The 11241-nt window shown below is 38.9% G+C and overlaps 1 protein-coding gene across 1 annotated transcript; it reads left to right on the plus strand.

Moving 5' to 3' along the window:
- Positions 1-2782: 2782 nt before the first annotated feature.
- LOC111907940 (protein IQ-domain 26) lies at positions 2783-4779 on the plus strand. Its single transcript, XM_023903752.3, has 3 exons — positions 2783-3652; positions 3742-3936; positions 4002-4779. The coding sequence occupies exons 1-3, from the start codon at positions 3233-3235 to the stop codon at positions 4584-4586; spliced, it is 1200 nt and encodes a 399-aa protein (XP_023759520.1). The 5' UTR covers positions 2783-3232; the 3' UTR covers positions 4587-4779.
- The last annotated feature ends 6462 nt before the right edge of the window (positions 4780-11241 follow it).

Consider the following 11241-nt stretch of genomic DNA (forward strand, 5'->3'; position numbering starts at 1 on the left):
TGAATATAACATATAATAAACATAGTATATTCATATTTTAATATTGACGATGCATTCACTTGTGAATATTAACATAGTATATTCACTTGTGAATATTAGATGATATATTCACTTATGAATATTAAATGATATTTCATTTGTGAATATTATATAGTATTACATGATATATCACATGTGAATATTACATTGTATATTCATTTGTGAATATTAGATGATATATTCACTTATGAATATTACGCAGTATATTCACATATGAATATCACAAGGTATATTCACTTGTTAATATATTCACTTATGAATATTTGAAGGTATTTTGACAAATATGTATAATTTTTATATGTTATTCACATATGAATAACATACAGACTTGCATATTTGTTAATAATCATATATTGATTCAGGTGAGAAACACATATTCATATGTGAATATAACGTGGTAATTTAGTTTATGCATTTCATCAAACAGTTGGAGTGCATACAAGTTAACTATTTTTAAAATGTTAAAAACATCAAGTTATCAATTCCAAATCATCATATACTTCCGATTTCGAATTCAGATGCGGCATCCTATGTCTGATCGATTTCTCATTTTGACTTTGATTTCCGAAAATCCGATTGGGAACCTGTGAGTACCGATTCTGAGTCCTTCAATGTCGACTGTGACTGCGAGTCAAGAACTCCGATTCCAATTTCATGAACAACGAAGAAATTCCGGTTTAGTTGAAGAAATCTGGATGATTATTGAAGGTTGAAGGAAAAATTTTGATGATGAACGAACTATTATCGAATTCTCTATAGTTACGTATTTGAGATTGAAGGTTATTAATATATTACAAGTTTGTCACCGTGTTTTTTTATGCTTAGATTAAATGAGTGGTTGAGAATGATTCACCCATTCTCAACCTTTTTTATTTTCTCAACTGAACCATATATATATATATATATATATATATATATATATATATATATATATATATATATATATATATATATATATATATATATATATATATATATATAGATCAAAACTAAAATTTCAAATAAAATTAAAATTAAAATATGAAATTGGATTGAAGATCTTTTAATATTAAGATATAGCTCAATATTAACATTTTTAAATATACTTTGCAAATTAATAGCTTGTTCTATTATTAAAACTATAAAAACTAAACGAATATGCCATTTTAAATTCAAAATGTAATACATACCTTCATAAAAATTGTAATTTAATTAATTCTCTACAACCAAATTTTCCTGTACATTTTTTTTCCAAGTCCCATTCGTACGAATTAACATCCCTCCTTAATTTCATCTATGTATTATTGCCTGAGATTCTGCACGAATTTGGCAGAGAGATTTATGTGAAGACCAGTTTGAAGCATCTTCATTAAAATTCATTATCTACCCAGCACCAAAGAACTCCATCAGACAAATTCAGTCGTCGTATACCTTATTTACAGATCATTATCATGCAAGAAGCATCAGTAATTCATTACTCCATTAAAGCTATTATCGCGTTATTCAAATTCACCCAATTCGCTTTCAATTTCAAATATCTGAAAATTAAATTCCTCCTACAAAATTAGGGTTTGCAGGTTTTGAAAAGAGGGAAGAACCGAAATTGAGTGTTGTTTTTGAAAATTAAGGAGGTGGGTATCAAGTATTTCGCCACTTGAGTATTTTTAATGAACGTGTTGACAACATAATTTCTTTTTTCTAAACCATTTTTTGAGGTTTTAATTGATTTTGTCTGTAATTCGTTGGATTGTTTGATTGGATTTTGTGCATGTGTATGTGTGTAAGTAACATTGGTTGTGACAGGTTTGTAGATATTGACAAAGGGAAAGAAGCTAAATGAGTGTTTTTTTGAAATTTAGGAACTGGGTGTGTGGCCATTTGAGTATCTGGTGACATCATAATTGCTACTTTTACAAGGATTTTTTAAAAAGTTTCAACTTCAATCGATTTTGTCTGTGATTCTTTGTTTGTTTGACTGGATAATGTATAAAGGGAGGTAGAAGATGATTGTGCTTTTTCTTGAACAAATTTGTTACCAAGTTTAGATTGTGTACATGTGGAAGTCTTTATGTTCTTTTTCTTTATTATAATTACTTATTGTTTTCATTTCAAACTTCCCTCCTTTCTTGTTTTAGTTTATATATTTAAAACAAAATTACATAAATGGTCCTTATGGTTGGTAAAAATATACATGAAAGTTTTTTTTAAGAAAAATTTAAGGAAATTTTCAATAAAATCCAAATATTTTGGTCAGTATACATTTTAATCTCAATATTTATTTTTTTAACAGAAAATTAATGATTGTGTAATTTTATACAACAATCTGTTATTTTTTTTTGGAAAAAAATAAGGATTATTTTGTTAATTTGAACAAAATATAAAATAATATGCACTTTTTTATTCAAAAATTAAAATTTAGAATTAAACTGTAAATTAACATAAAATATTATAATTTTATTGGAGAGTTTCCAAATTTAAATATGACTTGGTCATTTTTAGATTTAAAATAAACAAGACGAGTCCTTTTATGCCAACACAAGGACAAATCATGTGCTTTTTAAACCCGAAAATAACTTACTTAAAAGTTAAAAAGACCCATGGTTTGCATGTTAAAACTTAAAAGAACTAAACATGTTAAACATTTCTCAAAACGATTTATAGTTGTATTTTCTGTCAAACAGGAGGACCATTTGTGTAAATTTGTAGTTATTTAAGGATTTCTTGATTGAGGTTTTCAAAACAAGAAGTAGATGTAAGTAGAAGCATTTGGTTTAGTTTTTCTCCAAAATCTAAAACCAAGATGGTGTCTCTTTTTCCAACTTTTTCCTTTGTTTCTTTCTGCATCACCTTTTTGTCTTGTAATGCAGTTCATCACGAGGTTATGTCAGAAATACAAGAATAAAAATTCAAAAACAAAACCCATACATTATCTCTCAAAAGAGTATTATTTTAAGGTTTGATACCTTTTTGTTTACATTTTTTAACGAACACCCTTTCTCTCTCACCACACCACCTCTCTGCATTTCCAACTTGTAAAAGATTCTAAATGTCCTTCCAAATGTTCCTTCACTGATAATAAACACTTGGCTCTTTTCTTTCTTTTCTTTCAGTAAACAGTAAACTTATCTCTCTCGATAAATATCTCCTGTGTTTTGTATTTGAATCTCTGTTTCTCTCTCTCTCTAAATTTCCATTTTTGAATCTAGAGAAAGATATGGGGAAAGCATCGAGGTGGTTTAAAGGTCTGTTGGGTATGAAAGATAAAGAAAACGTAAACAATTTGAATTCAGGCGACCGGAAAGACAAGAAAAGATGGAGCTTCGGAAAACCATTGAAGGAATCCCAGTTTCCGGCGCCGGTGCCGGCGAAGATGTCTAAGTTTAATCAGTCATCGGCAACAGGAAGTGACGCAACTTGGTTGAGATCTTACATGTCGGAGACAGAAAAGGAACAGAACAAACACGCAATTGCCGTCGCTGCCGCCACCGCTGCTGCTGCAGATGCCGCCGTGGCAGCGGCACAGGCCGCCGTGGCTGTTGTCCGGCTCACAAACCAGAGCAGAGGAAGCCTGTACGCCGGTGGAAAAGAAAAACGCGCCGCCGTTATGATTCAAAAAGTGTTTAGATCCCATTTGGTGAATACTAATCCATCATTTCCCTCTTTGCTAACTAATTTGGTTTCAATTTGGATTCATAATCATGTTTTTTCGTAACTTTATCACAGGCTCGCAAAGCGTTCAGAGCTCTAAAAGGATTAGTGAAATTACAAGCTCTTGTACGAGGTTTTCTCGTGAGGAAAAGAGCAGCCGCCACTCTTCATAGTATGCAAGCTCTCATTAGAGCACAAGCTGCAATCAGATCGGAAAGGGCTCGTCGTTCATTCACAAAAGATCACGAATTGCGCCATAGAAAATCCATTGTAAGCTTCAATTTTTCACTTTTGGTCCTCCATCTGTTACTTTTTTGACATTTTTGATCCTCCAGGGGAGATTTGAGATTGAGAGAAACGAATTCCATAGTAAACGACACTCAGCTTACGAATCTTCAACAAATTGCTACGATGGGAGTCCAAAAATAGTCGAAATCGACACCTACAGACCACACACAAGATCCAGACGCATCAACACTTGTACATCTGATTCCGGGGAGGAATCACAATTCCATTCCAACAACATCTCGTCTCCCCTACCTTGCTCGAACCCCGCATGTATCTCAATTCCAGAGTTCCACAATCTTCAAGATTTAGAATGGGGATTCGCGGGTGATGAATACAAATTCTCCAACACAGCTCAAAGCACTCCAAGATTCCGGTCAAATGCTCCGGCGACTCCTGCAAAAAGTGTATGTGGGGATGGATTTTTCCGGCCATATTCAAACCACCCAAGTTACATGGCGAGCACACAGTCATCAAAGGCAAAACTGAGGTCGCATAGTGCCCCTAAACAAAGGCCGGAATCAGGGCCTAAGAAAAGATTGTCTCTTAATGAAATAGTGGCGTCAAGATATAGTTTAAGTGGTTTAAAGATGCAGAAGAGTTGTTATCAAGTTCAAGAAGCTTTTGATTTGTGAGAGTGGTTTTGGTTAACGATTTAGATTATGAATGTGTTATTTCACCTCAATAGGATCAATTGCATAGATGTAAACAAGAAATCCTTTTTCTTGCTACTTCAATAGGATAGAAATTCGAACATGGGTGTTGTGTAAATTGTATTCAAGTGTTTGAGATTTGAATGAATGAATGAATGAAGCTTTCTTGAATTAATGGGATTTTGTTTATGGATTCAAATTTTGAGAATAGAACATAAAGGTTGTTTTTTAGGGGTACCAAAAAGGTTCTTGTAAGCAATGATTAGGGGTTGATAGTAATGATGTTAGTATGGGATTTTCCTTAATTTAGGTCAATGTGCCCAAAAGAACACCATCATTTCGGCATTGGCTTGCATCATTCTTGTACAAGTTAAATTATAAACAAGTGGGTTTTCTTGAATCAAGAGTAAATTACAGTTTTGGTCCCTGTGGTATGCACCTTTATATAGGTTTGGTCATAGTTTTAGAAAGTTTACATTTATTCTCATGGTTTGTAAACCCATAGGTTTTAGTCATTAATAAGGTTTTAAAAAGCTCGTCATGGCTTTGTCATGGTACACCATGGCTCCAAGGCTTATACTTGTCGCTAAGCTTTAACAAAATGTTGTCTTAAGTCATATATGTTATATAAAAATGAATAATAATAGAAAATATATAAAAAAATTATGAATTATATACAAAATTTTCGCCTTAAGTCACGCATTACATACGACATGGCTCGCCACGGCTTGAAAAAACTTGAGGCTTGACATTATCGCCAAGTCATGCTTTACGTTATTTAGAACCTTGGTCATTAAGGTGATTAAATGATTCTAAAATAACCATATTACACCTCTTTTTTATCTTTTCTGAGGAGGCACGCGCTGCACCCGATGTGGTGACGGGTATGATTTCCTATCTTTATGCTTTATGATGCGCTGCTGTAATTTTGATAAGTTATGCATGTGCTCTGTTTAGGATCGTTCCATGTGAACGGTATCCCAGTTCAGGTACTATTTGATTCGGGGGCTAACCAATCATTTGTCTCTCTTACGCTTAGCAAGAAGTTTCTTGAGTCTTCGGGCATGTTGGATTGCCCTTTAGAGGTAGAGATTGCAGATGACCGATCGGTGCGAGCATCGACGGTATTCCGAGACTATGTGTTGAGATTATTTGAGGAGTGTTATCTGGTGGACCTGGTTCCTATTCCGTTGAGAGGGAACAAGGTGATTATAGGCATGGATTGGTTGAGCCCCAATGGAGCAGTGATAGATTGCGTACAACAGCTGGTTCGGATCAGGACCCCAAGTGGGGGAGAGTTGGTAGTTCAGGGCGAGAGGCCACATCAAGGACCAGCAGTATGTTCAACAACGAGAGCTAGGTGTTACCTTCAGCAGGGTTGCACAAGATATGTCGCTTATGTTATGGATACCCGGGAGGCGGGTAAGGCGATAGTGGACGAAGTGCCCATAGTGCGAGAGTTTACGGATGTATTCCCCGAGGAGTTGCCAGGGATACCTTCGGAGAGACAGTTTGAGTTTAGAATCGACCTAGTCCCTGGTGCCGCTCCGATAGCCAAGGCACCTTATCGGTTGGCTCCTCCCCGAGATGCAGGAGTTGTCTACACAGCTGCAGGAGCTGTTAGACAAGGGATTCATTAGACCAAGTAGCTCTCCCTGGGGAGCCCCGATTCTGTTTGTGAGGAAGAAGGACGGGTCGCATCGGATGTGTATAGATTACCGGGAGCTGAACGAGGTAACGGTGAAGAACCGTTACCCACTCCTGAGGATTGATGACCTCTTTGACCAACTACAGGGAGCATCTTGGTTCTCCAAGATTGATCTGTGTTTAGGATACCATCAGATGAGGGTCAGAGAGGAGGATGTGCAGAAGACTGCGTTTCGGACGCGCTATGGCCACTACGAGTTTGTGGTGATGCCCTTCGGGCTCACCAATGCTCCTGCCGCGTTCACGGACCTCATGAACCGCATTTGTAGACCGATTTAAGACCGGTCTGTGATAGTGTTTATTAATGATATCTTGGTTTACTCCAAGACGCAGGAGGAGCACGAGGAGCATCTACGAGAGGTTCTGGAGACTTTGAGGAGGGAGAACTTGTATGCTAAGTTCTCCAAGTGTGAGTTATGGTTGCGCGAGGTGCAGTTCCTTGGGCATCTCGTCAACCGGAACGGGATCTTAGTGGACCCGGCCAAGGTGGAGGCCGTGATGAGATGGGAGGTTCAGAAGTCTCCATCCGAGATTCGGAGTTTCCTAGGATTAGCCGGCTATTATCGAAGATTCATCTAGGATTTCTCCAAGATAGTCGTGCCCCTGACCAAGCTAACATGGAAGGCCATGGTCTTTCGTTGGGGGCCTGAACAGCAGGCCGCGTTCGAGACACTGAGACAGAGATTGTGCGAGGCGCCAATCTTAGCCCTGCCTGAGGGCATGGAGGAGTTTGTTGTGTACTGCGATGCGTCCATCTCAGGTTTGGGCGCAGTATTGATGCAGAGAGGGCATGTCATCGCCTACGCGTCGAGGCAGCTAAAGCCTCACGAGGCGAACTACCCGACGCATGATTTGGAGTTGGGGGCTGTTGTATTCGCCCTCAAGATTTGGCGTCATTACCTCTATGGGGTTCGCTGTACCATCTACACGTACCATAAGAGTTTGAGGTACCTCATGGATCAGCCGAATCTAAACATGAGGCAACGTCGGTGGATGGACGTGGTAAAGGATTACGATTGCGAGATCCTTTATCACCCGGGTAAGGCCAATGTGGTGGCCGACGCGCTTAGCTGCAAGGCAGCGCTGATCAGGGATATCTGCCTGAGGATGGCGGTGGTGACTCCGCTGTTGGAGCGGATTCGGGAGGCCATGAAGGAGGAACATCGGAAGAGCGAGTAGATCGTGGGACAGGTTTCCTCCTTCGACTATGACAGCCGAGGATTACTGACACTACACTGTAGGGTGTGGGTGCCATACCACGGGGGTGTGCGCCAGGTTCTGATGGAGGAGGCACACAAATCTCAGTTCTCCATTCATCCCGGGGCGACAAAGATGTATATGAATCTTCGTCTGGACTATTGGTGACCCTGCATGAAGCGGGATGTGGCATGGTTCGTGGAGCGGTGCTTAACCTGCAGAAAGGTCAAGACTGAGCATCAGAGACCTCACGGCAAGATGCAGCCGTTGGATATTCCGCTGTGGAAATGGGAAGACATCACGATGGATTTTATCACCAAGCTTCCCAGGACCGCTCGGGGAGTGGATTCGATCTGGGTCATCGTCGATCGATTGACCAAGAACGCCCATTTTATCCCAATTCTGGAGAGCATCTCGGCTGAGAAGTTGGCTGACATCTATATCCGGGAGGTGGTGGCGCGGCATGGTGTGTCATTTTCTGTGATTTCAGACAGGGATGTGCAGTTCACTTCCAGGTTTTGGAGGAAGTTTCATGACGAGTTGGGTACTCGTCTGCATTTTAGCACCGCCTTTCACCCGCAGACGGATGGTTAGAGTGAACGGACCATCCAGAACTTGGAGGACATGCTGCGGGCATGCGTATTATACTTCGGAGGTAGTTGGGATACCTACCTTCCATTGGCAGAGTTCTCCTATAACAATAGTTATCATGCGAGCATTGATCGTCCTCCCCTTCGAAATGCTATATGGGAGGAAGTGTAGGACCCCGATATGTTGGGGCGAGGTTGGCCAGAGGGTAATGGGGAGCACTGAGGTAGTGCTCAAGACGACAGAGAAGATTCAACAGGTCCGGAGCAGGCTTCAGACTGCTCAGAGTCGGCAGAAAAGCTATGCCGATAAGCGCCAATCAGACCTGGAATTCCAGGTCGGGGGACCTGGAATTCCAGGTCGGGGATATGGTTCTCCTGAAGGTGTCGCCATGGAAAGGCGTTATCCGATTCAGGAAACGGGGCAAGTTGGGCCCCAGGTACATCAGACCGTTCAGGGTTATAGCCCGGGTGGGCAAGGTGGCGTATAGGCTGGACTTGCCAGCCGAACTCATTTAGATACTCAAAACTTTCCATGTTTCTCAGCTGCGAAAGTGCCTGGTGGATGCCTCAGCAGTGGTACCCTTGGAGGACATTCAGGTTGATGACAGCCTGAACTACATTGAGAGACCGGTGGCAATCCTCGACTGGAAGTCGAAGGATTTGAGGAACAAAAGAGTGGAACTCGTGAAGGTGCAATGGTAGCACCGGAAGGGGTCGGAGTGGACTTGGGAGCCGACGAATGAGATGATGGAGCATTACCCCGAGCTGTTTCAGGATCGAACAGCAGACTTCGAGGACGAAGTCTAAAATAAGTGGGGGAGATTTGTAGCACCTGGTTCTTGGTACATATTCTTTTATTATATTTTTGCATTTTTGGCCTTGGACTCGGCGAGTTGAATGTCACACCCCTGAACCAGACGGCGGAAACGTCTGAGGGCTCTTGTGACTTAAATTGAATACCATCACAATGAATATACATGAATCATAACATAAATCATCACCAAGCATTGAAATGATACAACTGATATTGTTTACATCCAGTACAATGTTTTAAACATTACAATTTCATAACATAATCTGTCTGATAGATATCATAAGCAAAACACCCTGACATTACTTGGTACTTATTCTCCGGTTTACCTGTTACCTGAGAATACAAGTTAATTTTGAAAAACGTCAACATATGAAATGTTGGTGAGTTCATAAGCAATGTTATGGTAAAATGATTTGGTGTAGTTTGTAAAACCCAGAAAATCCGATATTTTCTGAAAAGATCATTGTTTATGAAAAGTGTGAAGATCCGTGAATATATGCTTGTTGATTTTCAAAACATGCATAATTGTTGAACTTCTGTAATGATCGTACAAGTGAAAATGTTGAACTTCCCAGGAAAACCCGATGTTTTCCCATTACATAAAACACAGTGATTTCCCAATCTGTTATACCGTCACGACGATTGATTATTGATTTCTTGAGTGGCTTTGGATTAATTAGGGTTTGTGAGTCGTTATAATCATGCATTTGGAAATGTCTAGTTTATAACTACAGGTTTCGAACGATCCTTAGAGGCGTCGCCCGTCACTACTCACTTAATCCAACAACCATGATTACTTTTGATTGATGCTCTGAATCTGTTTACCTTGATTACTCGTAAGCCTAACAAACGAGGAAAAAGGGGAGTACGAAGTCCCGTTATATTCCATGAGTTATTTAGGCTCTCGGGAATGCAAAAGGCACGTTAGCCCAACTCGCATTTGATTTCTTGACCTTACTAGCAATACTAATGGTCCACTAGGGCCCAATAGCACATTAGAGCCATTGAAAGTCCTTTTACATGAAATCGGGTCATAGGAGGCCCAATAGCACATAAGCATATTCCCTGTGGGCCCAAAGATCATGTTAATGGGCTAGCAAGGCCCAACAAGCATGATTTGAAACTTCCAAGCCCAAAGTTTGTAAGTTTGCTCATCGTAGTTATCGCGTATTTATTTAGATAATTTGGTTTAACGCTAGTTGTTTTGTATTGATTAAAGACCGAATCACTTCGTTTGTAACGATATTTGTTGTTGAGAGTGTATTTGTTTTCCGTTTCGTCAGTAGTCGTGGATCTTGTATTTTGTATTAATGAGTTAATTTGTTTAAAAGTGGAATTTGACCTTTACACTATCCTTCTTTTATAAAAATAACACTTTTGGTCCTTTTATATAAAAGAATTTCACTTTTAGTCCTTAAAACCTTTTCTTGACACTTTTGTATTATTTATTTGATGAAAACACAATTTTAACCCAAAATTTATTTTGTTGACAACTTCAGCCCCTCCAGAATAGTGTTTCTCGGTTAGAACCCCATTTTTCACAACTTTTACAGTTTTGGCCCAAAATCTAAAAAAACTTTACATTTTTGGTCCCTTTTGATAGTGAAAAGCATTTTTGACCCATAAAATGATTTTGTCATGCTAATTACCCCCTGTTTTATAGAAAGTTTCATTTCAGCCCCTAAAATTTATCATTTTTTGCATTTTGAGGCTTATTGGGCCGAAAAGCCCAAAATTAGCCCATTAAGCTAAAAATTTACATTTTAAGTCCCTTGAAAATTCTAATGTTCAGAAAAATGATTATAGAAACTGTTTTGACCCTTTTGACCTTCAAGAAACCGTGACTTGTCGATTTGTACCCCAAGTTTTGTATTTTTGACAATTTAAGCCCAAAATGGGTTTTATGTTAGAATATGTTCATCATGACCTCATAAGCTATTATTCTTGACTTTTTTAGTGTAAAATAGCTTACATTATGTTTGTTTCCTTTCTCATGTCATAGATCTCAGGTTTACACCCTTTTTGGTAACAGATTCATCACAAAACACATGAAATCACACACATACATGCATCAAATCACACATAGCATACACATAGATCTACACATTTTCTTGTATTCTCCCCCATAAAACTCATAAAAACGAAAAGAAAGGGGTATAAAACTCACCTTGAGTTGTGGTTTCGGTTTTGAAGAAGATTGGGAGAAGTTTGGTGCTATTTCGGTCCTAGCAAGTTCCTTGGATGGATCTCGAACTTAGTGGGTTCTAAGATGCAAGATCATGAATTTGAATGGATTAAGAGGTGATTTTTGATGAAAAGAAGTGAGTTA

The sequence above is a fragment of the Lactuca sativa genome, chromosome 4, assembly GCF_002870075.4.
Source record: "Lactuca sativa cultivar Salinas chromosome 4, Lsat_Salinas_v11, whole genome shotgun sequence".
NCBI lineage: Eukaryota > Viridiplantae > Streptophyta > Magnoliopsida > Asterales > Asteraceae > Lactuca > Lactuca sativa.